Source organism: Acanthamoeba castellanii, assembly GCF_000313135.1.
Source record: "Acanthamoeba castellanii str. Neff unplaced genomic scaffold scf7180000084645, whole genome shotgun sequence".
Lineage (NCBI taxonomy): Eukaryota > Discosea > Longamoebia > Acanthamoebidae > Acanthamoeba > Acanthamoeba castellanii.
In genome coordinates this window covers 391,630-408,782 of record NW_004457313.1, presented here as the reverse complement: position 1 = coordinate 408,782, position 17,153 = coordinate 391,630, and the positions used below count along the sequence as shown (strand labels likewise).

The window sequence follows — 17,153 nt, the reverse complement described above, 5'->3', positions numbered from 1 at the left end:
TCTTGGTTTGATCTGATTGCTTGAAGTACAAAATGAGTAAATCATCGCTGGAGGAGATGTTGGAGGAGTACCTCAATCCTCGGCCCAAGAATGTCGAGGCGGCGGAGGACGTGATCGGCGGTGGTGCATCCATCATGCCCTACCACGAGGACTTCCAGGCCGAGAGCGCCTCCAAGGGTACGCTCTTCCTTCAACTTCGAAATCACTAGAATCACCTTTCTGCATCTCGCTACACAGATTCTACGTGATTTTCTTTTTTCCATGTCTTGTTGATGGGATGCTGCGTGTGTGCATGTGTGTCGCTGCGCGTGTCACGCTCCTCCTCTAAACGCTTGTCCATCTATTATGCCACAACAACAGGCAAGGTGCTGAGGAAGTCAGTCAAGGAGGCCCTGCCCTTGCGCGCCTCCGACCTCTCCATGGGCACGCGCTACCACGGCAGCAAGGTACAGCCCTTGCCCACGCCAGCTCGCGCTGGCCGACATCGCTTACAGTGAACCAACCCGCGCCCTGCGTCCGGCCTGACGTCAATGCACGTTGCCTGATGTGGTGCTCAGGTGTCGCGCAAGGACCTCGAGGAAGAGGGCTGGGAGGTGGAGGAGAGCTCCGCCGAAGAAGACGACGACGACGACGACGATGAGGAGGAAGAGGAAGAGAAGGCCCAGAAGCACCCGTTTGATCATGAGGAGGATGGTGAGATGATGGAGGACGAGGACGAGGACGACGATGAGGAAGGCGCGTCCATGGGTGCTGGTGACGAGAATGATGATGAGGCTGACGAAGACAGCGAGGAGGAGATCGAGATCGGTCGAGGCGGCAAGATCGTCATCAAGCAGAAGGGCGCCGCGACCACCTCCTCGCCAAACAAGAGAAAGCGAGCCGAGAATGACGATGATGGCGAAGACGATGACCAAAACGGAGATGAGCTGGACGACAGCGAGGGCGAATTCGACGATGAAGGCGAGGACGACGACGATGACATTGAAGGTATGGACATGATGAGCGAGATGCAACAGGAGGGCGAAGAGAAGCTGGAGAAGGAGCTGCAGAAGCTCAAGGAGGAGGAAAAGCGCGCCGTCACATCCATCAGGTAACACACACACACACACACACACACGACACACACAATTTGTGGTGCCTGCTCACCACGCCCTCTCCCATCGCGACGCGTGCCACAGGTCGGACAACCGCAAGGAGCTCGAGAAGGCCATTCACACGAAGAACCAGAAGCTGCTGTGGAACAGCTTCATGGAGATGCGCATTTCGTTTCAGCAGATGCTCACGCTGGCCAACAGGTACCACAACAAGCACTCCACCGCCCGACCACTCCCACTCAGCTCCAAACTGGTGATGACGTGGCGCTGACGTTGGCATGTGTGTGCTCACCAGGCTCCCACACCCGAAGGCCTACTCGCTCTTCATGTCCCCCGCCGCCGCGCTCGGCGAGAAGAAGTCGCAAAAGCGACAGAGCAAGAAGCATAAGAAGAACGAAGAAAACGAAGACGACGAAGAAGACGCCGAGGAGAACGAAGAGAACGAGGAGGTGGACGAGGAGCAGGAGGGCAAGAGCCAGAAGCTCAAGGCGGGACTGGCCGAGGCGTCGTCTTCGCTCGCCTCGCTTTTCGATGGCCTCTTCTCCGCGAAGAAGACGCTGCTCGCCGGCAACGATTCGTTTGCGCCGGTGTTGGCCGACGCCAGCAAGCACAACGACGACGACGACCATCTGACCCTCGGCGAGAACGGGGAGGCCAACGGCAGTGGAAAGAGTGTGGAGCCCAAGTGGGAGGAGTTTCTTGCTGTCGAGGTACGACTCAATTTCTCTCGAGAATTTGTATATTCAGCTGCGCGCCCTCTCCCTTCGATGGAGGTAGTGGACTGATTGGCTGTTGTGCAGGAGAACCTGTGGAAGAGGACCGACGAGGTGATCGACAGATGGAACAGGAAGACGATGCTATCGCAGGGCATCATGCAGAAGGAGTTCAAGGCCATCAACCGGTAACAATCGCGCGCGCACGCACACACCCCCTTCCCACCCTTAGAGTGGGAGACTGATCGTCGCTGGCCAACACAACAGAACGGTGCTCAACCAGATCTCGCAGTTGATGGCCGACCAGCACCGGTTGGTCAAGCGCACCCAACTGAAGCGGTCGTCGGCCAAGGTGATCGGCGCTGCCCTTTACCCCCAAAAGCCCAAGGTTCGTCCCGACGCGTAAGATCCTTCGCATCAAAGTCTCTCACTGACGACGCACACGCACACACACGCACGCACACGCACAACAAAACACAGGAGGAGGAAGCTGCAGCTCCCGCACCGGACGGCGTGCCCGAAGATGGAAAGAAGAAGAAGGAAAGGGAGGAAGAGTACGACGAGGAGATCTTCGATGACTCCGATTTCTATCATCAACTGCTCCGAGGTGCGTGATCGGACCCGATCCGTTTGCGTGACACGCCCCCACACAACTCAACCCAACTCTTCTTTTCTTTTCTTTTCTTTTCTTTTCTTTTCTTCACCGTGTCCAGAGCTCGTGGAAAGCGGAACGGCGAACGTGACCGATCCCATCGCGCTGGGCCGAAGTCACGCCCAGCTGCGCCGCATGCTTCGGAAGAACAAGAAGAAGGACGTCGACCAGAAGGTTCGCACGTTTTGATGTCCGCTTAGGTCGGTGATCATCAACCCCAAAACTAACACCACACACACGACAACAGGCGTCCAAGGGCAGGAAGCTGCGATACGACGTGATGGCGCCGCTGGTGAACTTCATGCCGGCCATCACCACGACCCAGCAGGTGACGCCCATGGCCGAGGAGCTCTTCTCCCACCTCTTCTCCTCCTAGAGTTTTGTTTTCTCTTTGTTTTTTTTTGGTTATTAATGCAAGAATTCGAGCAATGCCTTGTTTTTTAACCATAATTGGTAACTGGCGGACGTGGCCTTGGAGTTCGCAACGCTTTGTCATAGACAAGAGACGAAGAGATGGACGTGGGGCTGAAGGAGAAGCAGCCGCAGGCGCTGAGTCTGCTGGGCATCCCCGTGGGTCACTTGCCCCAGTTCGTCCAGCTCTTGATCTGCGTGGGCGGCGTCTTCTTCTTTCACATCTGCCACGGCTACCTTCAGGTACTGCCAGCCTACACGCCATGCACATAAGCCCGACCTACCAGGTTCGCCCCGCCCTGCTCACGGTTGGAGGGAGCACGTGCCCACGCAGGAAGCGATATTCAAGGTTCCGGGGTACAAGTACGGCCTGTTCCTCACGCTCTTCGAGTTGTTGGCTTTCATGCTCTTCTCCGTCTCCAGCGTCAACGTCTTCTCTAACGAGCGAAGGTTCGTCTTTTGTGTGTGGAGAGCAAGCTTTCCCTTTGTGTCTTCGACCTATGCTTCACAACTGACGCGTTTCTTGGTGCCCTGTCGTGCGTGCGGCAGGACGCCCCTCCGCTACTACTTCATCTTGTCCCTCCTTCTCTTGCTCACCACCGGCCTGGGCAACGCGTCCCTGGGCTACCTCAACTATCCGACCAAGGTAAGTGCACACCACGCACCCAGGGTGTTGGATTTACGTGGTGGCCGCCTGAGTCTGACGGCCGCGTCATACCGTTGTGCGCGGTCTTGCCGAGCGCAGGTGATTCTACGATCGGCCAAGGTGATCCCCGCGATGCTGTGCGGGCTGCTGGTCATCCAGAAAAGGTCGGTATTGCAGAAGTTCATCTCTGCGAGTGCACAGGCTCACCAACGCTCGGAGCAGCTACACACTTGCCGAGTACTGTGGGGCTGCGCTTGTGAGTGCGGGTCTCGCCCTGTTCACCCTCGCGGACAGTCAGCTGAGCCCCAATTTCAACGTTATTGGTACGCGCACCCTTTTCCGCCGATCTGGCCCTTCTTTTCTTTGACAATGGCGTTCACGGCAGGACTGGCTATGGTCATGACCTCGGTCCTGTCAGAAGCACTTTTGTCCAACTTCCAAGAGAAGATCCTGAAGAACTTTGGCAGCCCCCAGTCTGAGATGGTACACCAAAGCCAACCCATTCCTACTAAGCTGTTTGTTTTGTAACTGACATTGTATTGGCAGGTCTTCTACTCCAACTTTGTGGGCTTTGTGCAGATATTGGCAGTGACCATCTTCTCAGGGGAGCTTGTCACAGCCATGGAGTTCTGCATGCAGAACAAGGGCACCTTGGGACTGGTCATGATGGAAGCAACAATGGGCTACTTTGGTGTTTACTTCTACCTAGCCATCATCAAGAGGTAATCTCTTAGCTCACTCTTTGATTTTGTGAGGTCCTCACCTAGTATTCTCTCAGGTTTGGAGCAGTGGTGGCAATATTTGTGGCATGCTGCAGGAAAGTGGTAACCTTAGTGTTGTCCTTCATCATCTTCCCAAAGCCAGTACTTCCCCTTCACCACTTACCTAAATTCATGTCAGATTTACCTGTCCCTCCTGCACAGTTTACATGGCTCTACCTCTTATCAGGGATCATGGTGTTCTCTGGCTTTGGACTCAACACTTATGTAAGTGCTGGCCCTCAATATTTGCCACTTTTACTAATGACACCCATGCACAGGTAAACAATGCACAGTGGATCCATGACAAGTTGCAGGCTTGGTTGGAACAAAGGAAGGGCATCAACCAGGAGGAGTGGGAGTGACAACACTAACCAACTGTGAACACAGCTCCACATATAAATAAACATTACTTATCTTCTGCAGCAAAGATGCAGCAGTGTGGTTTCTACGACATTTCAGCTGTGCGAAGCTGATGACGGGAGCTTACAGTATGTTGTCGACGCTTCACCAGTAGTTTAGCTCCGTCGGACATAAACTCCTTCCGCCTAATTAACTGTGCGACCACTGCCCTGGTTTGGGGCGCACGCACAGACGTTTTCTTTGTTGTTTTTCTACCTGGGTCCCAGCCAACACATCGACTCTGCCCTTTGCTTCGGCTTCTCTTTCTTTCCCTTTCAGTCATCTTCTAGCGCACCTGTAGTCGGACTTACGGGTGTCGCCGCAACTAGCCACTGAAGCAGCAAGAAGAAGATTAACGACAACTCGCCGTCCTTCATCATCGAGGTTTAGAGCAACATCGCGGAAGCAAGGTAATAACATTAATATTAAAGAAAGAAGAAGAAGGAAGGATGTTGAGCACCGAGGACAGCATGCTGTGCATCGAGAGGTTCAGGGCGGTGGAGCACGCTGAGGAGGAGCCGATCGGCAAGGCTAAGGAGTGCAGCGGTCAGCACCACCTGGAGGGCGAGAAGGACGAGAACAAGAAGAAGCACCACCACCATCACAACGGCGATTACATCGTAGACGATGATGGCGCCAAGATCGAGACCCTCATGGCCGACGTCGAGATCAGCCTCACGGACGACGAAGTGCGAGAGAAGGCGGCCTTTGACGACTTCGTTCAGAAGATCGACCGCGAGACCCCCAAGACCGACATCATCAAGAGGCGGCACGAGAAGAAGACCGAAAGGAAGGCCAGGAAGGAGAAGAAGAAGGTAGCGAAGCAGATGATCATCAGCCGCGCGCTGCAGACCCCCTCAACCCCCGCCAAGCGCTTCCCGACCCTCCTCGTGCTCGATCTCGACGGCACCCTCGTCCACAGCGAGTTCCAGCGCCGAACCTACCAGCAGCACGACTTCTCCCTCTTCAACGAAGAGATCTTCGTCTACAAGCGACCCTACCTCGACTACTTCGTCTCCACCATCCTCGAGTGGTTTGACGTCGCCGTCTGGACGGCCTCAGGTAATACATCTCACCGCCTCCCTTCCTCCCCTCTTGTTGGTCTTCTCCTCTGCACCGGTTGTCTCGGTCTCGTCGTTTCATCTCTGGCCTTTTCGTTGCTTCGTTCTTTCTACGCAACGGGATGCGCGTTCAATTCAATTCTAAAATCTGATTAATGCGCCCGTGCAGGCTGCGAGTATGCTGCAGAGATCGTGCGGCACGTGTTCCCGGATCCCTCGAAGATCTCCTTCCTCTTCTCGAGCGAGAGATGCACTAACAAGTATTGCCCCGCCACTGGCGAGGTACGGCCGAGCTCTCCCTCATTCTTTGAAGAGATGAAGTGCTGAGATTTTCTCTCTTCTCTCAATCTTGCAGCGTATCGTGATCAAAGACATGAAGAAGGTGAAGCGAAGAGGTTACGATCTCAAGCAGGTCCTCATCGTCGACGACACGCCCTCCACCTGGCAGAGGAACTACGGAAACGCCGTCCATATTGAGTCCTACTGGGGAAGCCGCATCGACGACCATCTCCTTCACCTCCTCACCTACCTCGAGTACCTCGGCCACCAGGGCGACGTCAGGCGTGTGGACAAGAGGAGATGGAGGAACCAAGTCCTTGGGTCGATGATCCCTGCCTCCTCCACCACGCACCCGACACAGCCCGCTGCCGAGGATTCGGACAGCGATTGAGATTCAGCGGCAGCCACAGTCAGAGCTCGATGTATAGAAGTAACGTTATTGCACATGCGCCGCTACTGCGTACGCTCAGAGGAGAGCAAGAACCTCGATGGATGTTTAGATATCTTGCTGCTTACATGTCAAATACATGAACATATTTATTTTATTTTATTGTCCCTTTTCTCTTGCTCTGCCTTCCAGTTCCCGCCTTTTTCCCGGCCCACATCCGAAACACATCACAACGTTGCAGAGGCCACAGATGGAGCCCACACATGACCTTCCGCCGCTCGAGGCCGAGCCTGCGCAATCGCGAGGAGGAACGATCATTCGAGTCAAGAGGAAGCGAAATGAGCAGCCTCTCGATGCTCTCGGTACGAAATTTGTGGGATCTCCTTGATTATGATTTTGCAGTGTGATGGACTCTCATCTTCCTCTCATCATCTCGCTACTGTAGTCATTGTGGGCATGATGCCACCCTCCAAAAGAGCGGCGTTCGATGCGCTCTCCGCCGCTTTCGCGACTCTCTCCACAAAGGCAACGACAGGAGCTCCTGCACAGCCAGCCTCCGCGGAGCAGGCCGCACAACCGACACGGCGCCTGTACAGACTGGCTCACACTGTAAAGAGCACCAAGGAAGCTGAAACCAAGACGGCGCTGGTGCGTACCTTCTTCCATGACCTTGGAGCTTTCCATTGCTTACTCTTTACGTTGCGCTCAATATATCAACACTCTGCTAATGTACACCGCCAACACCAACAGGACAGGATCGAGGATATCAAGCAAAAGCGCAAACGCACTATCGAGGTGAGCAAGGAGGAGAAATCTAAACAGGTCGTACAGCAGAAGCACGAGCAGACACGAACAGCACGTCTCAAAGTGGTGGAGCGACATCGCACGAAGGCCGGAACAATCGTCGACGTCGCTGTGGAGCGGGAGAGCGGGACGGAAACGGCGACGAAGATGCCTCCGCCCGTCTACATCAAGCCCGCAGCAAAGGCGGTCACAACGCGGAAGCTGCCATCGGCGCGCAGACAGGGCGCAAGATTTACGCCCAACCTCGCGGCGGCTAAGACCCAGGAGCAGGTCCACGAGAGCGAGCTGCGCAAGAAGCAGCAGGCGTCGCCTTTTGCAGAGATCAGCGACGAGACGACCTTCAGCCAGTACCTGCCCATGGTAAAGAGCTACCTCGCCGAGATCAAGGGCAAGGAGAAGCTGGACGATGACGACGAGTACGAGTACGATCTCTACTACTTTGACGACACAGCCGACAAGGCCGAGCTCGACAGGGACTACGGAGTGTACGTTATCACCCTCTTCTTCGTCTATGATAAGCCGCCAGTGGCACGTGCGCGGAGTCTTGGCGTGTCGCTGACGTCTATCATCAATAGGGTTCACATCGAGTCGTTTGATGAAGAACTGGTGGCGGGGAACGAGTACGATGAAAGCGAGGAGGAGTATGATTCTGAGGATTCCAATGGTACGACACTATACTTCTCATCACTATCCTCTCAACGTCTTTGCAGCTGTAGCTGATGACACACTAGCGCAAGAGAAGAATGGTGGCTTCTTCGGATGTCACCTCTCCATGTTCATCCAAATGATTTTGCGTGACTGACAAGACAGCTGCGTTATAGAAATATCAACTCTGCACCAACCTGGCCCGTCTTCGCCTAATGTTCTTTGTCGTGGTGTGGTGTCGGTGGCACAGACGAAAACAACCCCAACTACGAATACCCCGAGGAGAGCGAACCCGACTCGGACGGAGAAGAAGGTTAGTATCACCCATCATCATCCCCTTCATCATCATCATCATCATCTTCTTCGCCTTGCGTTGTGCCGGCTCACGGCAAATGACGTTTGTGCAGAGGGTGTCTCTGACCTGTCGAGCGATGATGAGGAAAGCCTAGTGACCATGCACTGGCGGCAGCTGCAGCGAGAGGAGTACTCCAAATTTGACGAGAGCATGGGCGACCTCGAGGACGGCGGCGATGACGACGCCTTGGACGACGACGACGATGACAACGGCGCCGTTCCTCCTCCGATGATCCAGCCCGACTTTGCCTTCTTCCAGAACTGGCGGGCTATGAGGAAGTAGCGGCTTGCTTCCCTGAAATCAATTCAAACTCTTCTTTTGGCACCAAACAGGGCTGCATCTTCGCGATGTTAATGAATCAAATCGCGTGATGGAGAAGCAAGATGCGGTTGGCGATGAGAGGCTTCGTCTGCCCAACCCCTTCACGCTGCCCTCGTTCTCCCTCGAAAAATGGAGCTACATGTCCCTGTTCGACCCTGGTGCCCCCCCCCCCAAAAACCGCCTTCGCATCTCTTCGTGAAGAAGACGTGGTCAGCTTATGCTTCAGTCCTCGTGGGGCGTGCTGCAGAGTGCTGGTACGAGGACCTGAAGGACTTCACGTTCGCCACGGCCTTCATGCCCGTGTCCAAGGCCCAGGCCACGGCGCTGGTGCATCACTACCAGCAGCACCAGCTGAGCCGCACCGATGCACTCACGCCCGATGACGAGGCGCAGCTGGCCCAGCTCGAGGCCGAACTGGCCCACGCCATGGAGGAGATGAAGTCATCATCAGCAAGACGAGAGCTGCAAGGCGAAGAAGAAGAGATGAGCTTCTTCGTGCGGCTGTCGTCGCGCAGTCCCAAGGACGCGGGCCTCAACGAGGGCCACCCGCGCATCATGGAGTACCTGACCGAGGAGCTGGACAGGTTCGGCGGGCTGGCGGCGGCTGACCCCAACCAAAAGACCGTGGCGATGCAGCGGGCCGCGGGGCGGATTCTGCGCGTGACCGACGCCAAGCAGGCGCTATGGCTCATCGTTAACAGGTACTCGCCGCTGCCGCATTCGCCTCAAAGCCAGCTCAAGACCAGGCGCTTATTGCCTCCGTACGGTGTGTGTCGTGTATCGTGCGGAACAGTGAGCGCACATTCACCGATATGGTGCACGCGCTTGGGCACGAGGACGGGGAGTGGACGATGAAGATCGTGCTGCGCCACTGGATGGACGGCGTGGATCTGGCCAACGAGTTCCGGGGCTTCGTGTGCCAGGGCAACCTCACTGCGCTGAGCCAGTACAACGACGGCAACTACTACCCCGAGCTGATGGGCAAGGAGGTGCTCGCTCTTCTACATTCTTCATTCTTCTTCGTTCTTCAGCTGATGCGTGTGCACGACAATCATCAATCAGGAGCTGATCGTCGGCAAGATCAGCGCGTACTGGCAGAAGGTCAAGCACCAGGTCAAGTACCAGGCCTGCATCGTCGACTTTGTGCTCGTCAACAACATGCAGGACGTCTACATCGTCGAGATCAACCCCTTTGTACACCTGCCGCCGCTTGATTCCATCCCGTCCCGGCCGTTCATGTACGTTCCTTGTGTGTGGCGCTGACTGGTGGTGTTCGACGCTACACACAGGGTCCGGTCACCGGCGGCGCGCTGTTCGATTGGGGCACCGAGCGGCCACTCCTGCAGGGCGAGTGCGATGTGTGGGGCGACCTTGACGAGTACCAGCGCAAGCAGAAGTCACTTTACGGACTGGGCGACGCCGATGATGGAGAAGACGGTGAACGCGAAGTGAACGAGGCGCCGGTGCGGGTTCAGCTGCGATACCAGGAGTACCACCACGACGACCACGACGGAGAGCCACGGCCGCCAGTGCTGCGGCTGGTGCACCGCGTGCCGTCGTATCTGACCGACGACTACCTCATGGCATTCCCCATTCTCGACCTCATCGGCAAGTGGCAGCAGCCGGGCACCTCGAGCGCCGGCGCATCGGCGATGAAGCGGGACCAGAACAAGAACACGACCAAGACGTGCTCGCTCCAGTAATCGGCCGACACTCGGATGTGTGGGCTTGACAGGCGCCGACGTCTGCGGAACGCTGGGGAGCAACTCCGTCGAATTTGTGTGGAGGTGATGAAGGGAGGTCAAGCGAGAGGTTCTCTCTTAGAGCACACGGCCGAGACCGCTCAACCAGACGCAGACACCCGTGAGGCGTATTGTGTAGCTGGCGCGCGTTCTTGTTTCTTCATCTTTACAACAACATAACATCAGGACCTGCATCTTTTTGTACAACTAAAACGCACCGGGCGAGGTAGTAGTAAGTAAAACAAAGAGAGTGAGACTACAGATGAATCAGGCCAAGGTGCTGCTGAACAATGGCGTTCGTATGCCGGTCATTGGGCTCGGCACCTATCGACTCTACAACCAACACAGAATCTCAGAGGTACTGCTCCCTCTCTTTGACGAAGAGGGGAGGCGTACGCGACGCTGCGGGGTTCATGTCTGGAAAGGCTCACCAACAGGTGCACTGGATCTATGCAGATCTACTGACCCCCCCCCCTTCGTTTTGGCAAACATTTTTTCTTTATAAACCTCTATTTCTCTGTGTATCACACAGGTGCTGGCGTGGGCAGTGAATGACTTCGGGTACCGCATGGTGGACACCGCCAAGTACTATGACAACGAACACGAGATCGGGAACTTCCTCAAGAGCTGCCCCGTGCCAAGGCAAGTAACCTACTCGATAGACGACACCCTCCCTCCTTTGATAAATAACGGTGCGGTCCGTGCGCAGGAAAGAGCTGTTCCTGGTCTCGAAGCTGTGGCCGGCCGACCACGGACACCAGCGCACGATGGCCGCGTTCCAGAAGTGCGTGCCCCCGACTCCACTGACGCTCTGATGCGCGCACGTTCGCTAAACCGCCCGCACACGACACGCACGACACGCGCAAACGCGGAACCAGAACGCTGGAGAGCTTGGACGTGGACTACCTGGACCTGTACATGGTGCATTGGCCCGGCGTGGAGGAGGTGGCGAAGGACCCCAAGGACCGAGAGGAGGCCCGCGCCATCCGAGCAAGCACGTGGCAGGCCATCACCACCATCACCACCATCACCACCATCACCACCATCACCACCATCACCACCATCATCATCGTCAACAGCAACAACTCAATGACCATCGCCACGATCAGGAAGGGCAAAGGCGATCGGGGTCAGCAACTACACCATTCGACACCTCAAAGAGTTGTCCAACTATGCCCGCGTACTGCCCTCGTAAAACTGTGTGTGTGTGTGTGTGGTGTGTGTGTGTGTGTGTGTTGTGTGTGTCGTGTGTGTGTGGCTTACCTTGTGTGCGCTGGGCAGGTGAACCCGGCGGTGAATCAGGTCGAGTTCCACCCGTATCTGTACCAGCGGGAGCTGCTGCAGTACTGCACGGAGAACAACATCCAAATGGAGGCCTACTCGTCGTTCGGCAAGGGCGAGCTGCTCAAGGAGAGGCGCATCATCGACGTGGCCAAGAAGTGCGAGCGCACCCCGGCGCAGGTGCTCCTGCGGTGGGCCATGCAGCACAACGTGATCGTCATCCCCAAGGCGTCCGTGCGGGAGAAGCTCGAGGAGAACAGCAAGGTGTTCGACTTCGAGATCGCGGCCGAAGACATGATGCTCATCAACGCCCTCGACAAGGGCTGGCGATGCACTTGGGACCCCACCCACGTCATCTAAAAGAAGATGATGATGGCGAAAATATGAAGTGTTTTTCTGCTGTGACTATGATGAACATGTCAGCGCATATATGTTAGCAGATATGGCAATTGTCTCTTTTTATGTTTTGAAAAAACTCTCTTACTCTCTTACTCCTGCTTCCTCTGCTTGGTGGCGCGGTCGCGCTTGTCGGCCGTGTACTGCTTGACGTAGAAGTTGAGGAAGAGGAAGAAGAAGGAGATGCCGATGGCGTTGGCGGCGACCCAGGCCTCGATGGTGCCGTGGCACGGCGTGCCGACGTACCAGAAGTAGCCGAAGAAGACCGACGTGCCGCAGTCGAGCATGAACTGCACGATCTGGATCGTGGTGATGTACTTGCGCCACCACTTCGGGCCGGCGCCGCGCGCCTGCTCGGCAAAGTAGTAGTACATGATGACGTGGACGAAGGCGTTGTTGAAGCAGGTGATCCAGCCCATGATGATGCCTGTGGTTGGTTGGTTGGTTGGTTGTTTACTGTCAGCAACAGCCACCTTAAACATTAATGACAACAAGAAAGCAGGTAGACAGTCGCTCTGACTGATATTTTTTTTAGAGGAAGTGTTAATAATATTTTAAAAAGTATTACTAATAATAATAAAATTGGCCAACACAGCACTGAAAAGGCGGGTTCCGTGAAGCGGCAGGGCGGATGGTGATGGAGCATTCACCAAGCGATTGAAATCGGGAGATGATTACAGAATTGAGAGCGATTTTGAGCCGTTGGGTCCGTAAAAATTGGAGAGATAAATTGGGGCTGACTTAATCTGAACTTGGTGAAGGGGCTTACCTTGGTTGATGGCGAACCAGCACATGGGCATGACGATGGCGTGGTGGTAGACGTGGAGGAAGGTGAGCGGCCGCTTCCGGAGGACGAGGAAGACGGTATCGAACAGCTCGTAGTACTTGGAGAGGTAGAAGAGGTAGGCCCAGAAGGTCATGGCCTTGCTCAGCTCCGGCGCCTCGGTGCATCCGCAGTAGACGGCGTAGAGGCCGTGGGCGCACGATGTGTAGATGGTCACTACTCGGTAGCCGATGCCGACGACCAGCGCCAGCGAGAAGAGGCAGAGGATGTAGTTGTGGATGACCAGGGGCCAGCGGAGGGCCTTGTCGAACGTGCCGGCGGGCTTGTTGCGCATCCAGAGCCAGAGCACGAAGATGGTGGTCAGGTATGTCGCCACGCCGCCCAACGGCCACACCACCGATTCGTTGGATGGCTGCTCTGACAGGTCCGCCCCCAGCTGCTCCATGTACTGCGCCGCCTTCTGCCACAGCACCTCCAGCTCCGTCGCCGTCGTCGGTACAGTCGCCGCCATTGCCTGACAGTAGGTTTGCCGAAACTGGGTTGAAGGTGGGGTCGAAGAAGAAAGGCGGGAGTGCGACCGACACCAAATTGGTCGTTTCTCATTTTCGGAAACTCCGCTAACAAAAAGAAAATCGCGAAATCGACGAAGAAGAAAAAGAAAATAGAAGAAATTGTGGTTTGCAGCAATCGAAAGATTGACGATGGCGAGCGCGTCGACTGATGAGGCAGGGGTGGTGCTCACCAGTCTGCCGCCGGAGGTGCTGGAGTGCATATTCTCGTACCTGTCGGCGCGCGATCTGTCGCGGGCCTCATTGGTCTGTTCCCAATTCAGCGCCACCGCGTCGGAGAACAAGCTGTGGCGCGATCTCTACTGCCACGTCTTCGACATCAGCCTGCAGCAATGCCTCCCCTCCATCGCTTCCCCACCCGGCCATCACGGCTCAACCACAACGCAACCTCAACAAGCTTCACTTTTGCCTCCTACTTCCGTGGTCTCCTCATCTCAATCACTCGATCCTTCATCAGCTGCTTCATCTTCTTCGACGGAGGGCGGTGCAGCACCGCCCGAGACATCAAGCAGCACTTCTCACAGCACTGGCGACGGTACGCGGGAAGAGGTGGTGCTCATCTCGCACGTCAAGTTGTGTTTCTCCGACGCCACGCACGTCTCGGTGGCGCGTGAGCGGGACTGGCGCGGGCTGTTCGCCGTGCGGTACGAAGTGGAGAAGAAGCACTGCATCTCCTTCCTCCAGCTCGAGCGCGAGCAGATCAAGCGCCGCAAGCTCGAACGCAACGCGGCCCGCGGCAAGGCCACCCCGGACACTGCCGCCTATGATGTAACACATCCCGGTGTGGTGTGTGTCGTGCGTGTGTCGTGTGTGTGTCGTGTGCGTTTCGGTTGGCTCACAAGGTTGTGTGATGATGTGCTCGTCCTCGCTGTGCGCCAACAGAAGGGCATCAAGAACGGCACGATGGGCGACATGGAAAAGGAGTACTGGATCGACCGCACGACGAGGAAGCGCATGACCGGCATCAAGCGCACGATGGAGGCGCTCAAGTACATCGCCTGGGGTGAGATATTACGCGAAAAAGTATGTACACCCATCAGGCACACAACACGCACGGCACACAACAACGCGGCTCGTATTCTGGAGTAATGCCAACGAAACGTTTGCCGGCCGCAGGCTTTGGATGCCTTGGACGAGATGGACACCGATGAGGCCCTGAAGCTTTTCATGGTCGCCTGCGAGGAGTTCCACTCGGGCTACTCCCTGCTGCCCGCGAATCACTCCCGTACGCTGTTTCTTTTTCGCTCTATTTATGATAATGATTTAATTATTTAAGGACTTAATGATTGTTTATTTAAGTAGTATTATTAGTAAATTTTCATATATGTTTGTTTATTGTCATTTGAGGCTCATGCTGTTCTCTGTGACCCGTTTCGCGCGCCAGGCATGCCGAACACGGTCAAGGACTGGGCCAAGGCGCTGGTCAGGCGCATGCGGCTGATGAAAGAGAAGGAGCAAAGGGAAGCGCAGCAGGCCGAGGGCGGCAAGGAGTTGGAGGACTGCGAGCTGAGCCCCGACCTGTACGACCAGATAACACAGCTTTGGAACAGATCGAACGAGATTTATGAAAGCTCCCTGCGGATTGGCGCTTCAAACTTCGACCCAAGTGAGCCCTCCAACCCCCTCGTGTCGTTGGTCGTGTCGTTGGTCGTGTCGTGTCGTTGGTCGTGTCGTGTCGTGTCGTGTCGTGTCGTGTCGTGCGCTCATAACCGGCGTTTCTATTGCTTCGGCTAGCCAAGCGTGCTGAGCTCTTCTGGGCGTATGGTCACTCGCTGTTGGAGCAAGCACGCCGCTACATTTCGGGCAAACGCCAAACCATACTCGACCCAGCGAAGGAACAAGGTCGGCGCCCCTTTCCTTCTCCGCGACCCAAACAAACTGGCTGGTCTCTTGCGTTCTCCTCTGTGCTCACCCTCGGCCGCCTCTTACTCGCACCAGAGCTCGTCCACAGGGCCTTGGCGGCCTTCGACAAAGCGGTGGAAGCCGATATCGCTGTACGAGCCCATCACGTTTCTCGTTACAATTCTCATTGTTAAAATATCTGTTCTATTCTTATATAATGTTATTCATCATTTATTTATTTATTTATTTGACTTTGTGCTCGTCCAGGATGGTCTCGAGGATTACGAGGTTGCCTATGGAGTGAAGACCTGCGTGCACTCGATCTTCACCTACAACACCTGGCGGGACCGATGCCTGCCGGCGCCGGCCCACGACGCGCTCATCCACGAGGTACGAATTAATCCCCCCCCCCATGTGCACCCACCCGGGCGCTGACACTCCCGGCCACCGCCGCCACCGCCGCCACGCACAGCTGTGGGAGGAGTGCCACAGGCGAATCAAGCGGACGCTGCGTGCCGACAGCGATCTGTTCGCTCAGATGGAACGCGAACTTGGTCCCTTGACCGAAGTTAAGGGTGCGCGACGTTGCTTATTACGTTCACCCGAGCAGCCAATGCAATGTACCACACAGTTGCGGCAGCCATGTGCGACTCACACGCCAAATCGATTGCATTTTCCCCTGCGCAGCTCAAGGCAGCGCAACAGATCTGACGAAGGAGCAAGAGGAGGAGGAGGCCGGCGATGAACTCAAGCCGCCCCCCGAGGACCCGAACAAGTTCTACCTGTGCGACTTTGACATGGAGTGTCACATCGAGTGGGCCAGCATCGTCTACACCCAAACGCTCCGGTTCAACCGTCCGGAGACGATGGACAAGGTGTTCAAAGGTCTGTCTGTCCTCCCGTGTGCCCGTGTGTGCCCGTGTGTGTGTGTGTGTGTGTGTTGTGTGTCTTTTTTCCATGAAACCGCACACTAGGATCAGAGTCTGATTGGCTCACCGCTTCGGGGGAGAAAAAACTCAGGTCTCGCACTCGCCAAGAGCATCCTGCAATGCGCCCTCGAGGAATTGGAGGACGACGACGTCGACTGGATGGGCCTCGTGAAAGGTACGACCTAGCGGCATAAACGCTCATCACCACAGATCGGTGGTGGTGGTGAGAGTGAAGCTCTAGAGCAGAACCGATGTTGATGCTGTGCAATTACGCGCGTATGCTGCATGCAGGCAATCTGGGTCTGTGCTACCTGCGGATGGCCAAGCTTTCGAACGAGCCGCAGGTCCAGGAGGAGGGCTATCGCTTGGCCGAGGTCTACTTCAGGGAGAGCGAGGCCCAGAACGACGACAGCCTCTACAACCTGGCCTCCCTCTACGCCCTGCGCGGTCGCACCGGTATCTGTCTCTCTCCCTCTCCTTCTCGGCCACCACACCCGCCCACTTACCGTGTGTCGTGTCGTGTTGCGTGTGTCGCGTGTCGCGTGTGTCGTGTGTGCGGTCTCGCAGCGGAGTGTGAGGCGTGTCTGCGCAGCTGCCTGGAGGCCAACAACCTGCAGGCGCGGGAGCTGGTGGAGGACGACGACCTGTCGGTGGTCCGCAACGAGGAGTGGTTCCCGCAGCTGGTCGCCGAGGCCAAGCTCCGCAACGAGGAGCAGCGCAAGGCCGACCAGGAGGAGAAGCGCAAGAAGCGCAAGGGCATCGACGAGTGGGCCAGCTCCTCGTCTGAAGAAGAAGATGATGAAGAGGGAGAAGATCTCGAAGACGCCGACTTTGTCGTTCGACCGCAACCAATGGACGAAGAAGGAGGAGCGTCATGATCTCGACACGTTCTTTTTATTTCCTTTGGCGCCCCGCACACGGCACCTTGGCCCGCAACTGGGAGGAATGCTTGGAATGTTGTGGGATATCACGATTCTAATTTCCGCGGGGACCACACCGTGTGCGCCGGCCCCGCAGCCCGCAGAGAGGTGAGTGGCGCGGGCAACGCGAGAGCCTTCTTGTTTGTTGGCCACTGAGAAGG

General features: G+C 56.2%; 8 protein-coding genes across 8 annotated transcripts; 7 read left to right on the top strand and 1 right to left on the bottom strand.

Annotated features, from left to right (window-relative positions):
• Positions 1–56: 56 nt before the first annotated feature.
• ACA1_092800 (TRAUB domain containing protein) lies at positions 57–2,835 on the top strand (the record flags this gene model as incomplete). Its single annotated transcript, XM_004334711.1, has 10 exons — positions 57–177; positions 361–446; positions 558–1,090; positions 1,179–1,295; positions 1,390–1,804; positions 1,895–1,995; positions 2,075–2,195; positions 2,288–2,414; positions 2,521–2,633; positions 2,707–2,835. The coding sequence occupies 10 exons, from the start codon at positions 57–59 to the stop codon at positions 2,833–2,835; spliced, it is 1,863 nt and encodes a 620-aa protein (XP_004334759.1).
• A 137-nt stretch (positions 2,836–2,972) lies between these two features.
• ACA1_092790 (UAA transporter family protein) lies at positions 2,973–4,639 on the top strand (the record flags this gene model as incomplete). Its single annotated transcript, XM_004334710.1, has 10 exons — positions 2,973–3,113; positions 3,205–3,320; positions 3,420–3,516; positions 3,616–3,680; positions 3,718–3,839; positions 3,902–3,999; positions 4,063–4,238; positions 4,334–4,379; positions 4,440–4,502; positions 4,556–4,639. 10 exons carry the CDS (start codon positions 2,973–2,975, stop codon positions 4,637–4,639), a joined length of 1,008 nt encoding a protein of 335 aa, XP_004334758.1.
• Positions 4,640–5,125: 486 nt separating this feature from the next.
• Positions 5,126–6,407, top strand: ACA1_092780 (phosphatase; the record flags this gene model as incomplete). The annotated part of the gene is made up of 3 exons (XM_004334709.1): positions 5,126–5,738; positions 5,907–6,019; positions 6,093–6,407. 3 exons carry the CDS (start codon positions 5,126–5,128, stop codon positions 6,405–6,407), a joined length of 1,041 nt encoding a protein of 346 aa, XP_004334757.1.
• Positions 6,408–6,654: 247 nt separating this feature from the next.
• On the top strand, positions 6,655–8,490 carry ACA1_092770 (uncharacterized protein; the record flags this gene model as incomplete). Its single annotated transcript, XM_004334708.1, has 5 exons — positions 6,655–6,766; positions 6,850–7,052; positions 7,155–7,872; positions 8,104–8,166; positions 8,261–8,490. 5 exons carry the CDS (start codon positions 6,655–6,657, stop codon positions 8,488–8,490), a joined length of 1,326 nt encoding a protein of 441 aa, XP_004334756.1.
• Positions 8,491–8,578: 88 nt separating this feature from the next.
• On the top strand, positions 8,579–10,232 carry ACA1_092760 (uncharacterized protein; the record flags this gene model as incomplete). Its single annotated transcript, XM_004334707.1, has 5 exons — positions 8,579–8,687; positions 8,744–9,230; positions 9,323–9,518; positions 9,592–9,771; positions 9,819–10,232. The coding sequence occupies 5 exons, from the start codon at positions 8,579–8,581 to the stop codon at positions 10,230–10,232; spliced, it is 1,386 nt and encodes a 461-aa protein (XP_004334755.1).
• A 301-nt stretch (positions 10,233–10,533) lies between these two features.
• On the top strand, positions 10,534–11,912 carry ACA1_092750 (oxidoreductase, aldo/keto reductase superfamily protein; the record flags this gene model as incomplete). The annotated part of the gene is made up of 5 exons (XM_004334706.1): positions 10,534–10,629; positions 10,804–10,917; positions 10,988–11,055; positions 11,150–11,462; positions 11,553–11,912. The coding sequence occupies 5 exons, from the start codon at positions 10,534–10,536 to the stop codon at positions 11,910–11,912; spliced, it is 951 nt and encodes a 316-aa protein (XP_004334754.1).
• Positions 11,913–12,040: 128 nt separating this feature from the next.
• ACA1_092740 (steroid isomerase) lies at positions 12,041–13,243 on the bottom strand (the record flags this gene model as incomplete). The annotated part of the gene is made up of 2 exons (XM_004334705.1): positions 12,041–12,375; positions 12,718–13,243. The coding sequence occupies 2 exons, from the start codon at positions 13,241–13,243 to the stop codon at positions 12,041–12,043; spliced, it is 861 nt and encodes a 286-aa protein (XP_004334753.1).
• Positions 13,244–13,433: 190 nt separating this feature from the next.
• Positions 13,434–16,950, top strand: ACA1_092730 (Fbox domain containing protein; the record flags this gene model as incomplete). Its single annotated transcript, XM_004334704.1, has 12 exons — positions 13,434–14,087; positions 14,184–14,324; positions 14,418–14,526; positions 14,686–14,907; positions 15,036–15,143; positions 15,240–15,295; positions 15,411–15,533; positions 15,616–15,718; positions 15,831–16,028; positions 16,164–16,247; positions 16,364–16,528; positions 16,640–16,950. 12 exons carry the CDS (start codon positions 13,434–13,436, stop codon positions 16,948–16,950), a joined length of 2,274 nt encoding a protein of 757 aa, XP_004334752.1.
• Between the last annotated feature and the right edge of the window lie 203 nt (positions 16,951–17,153).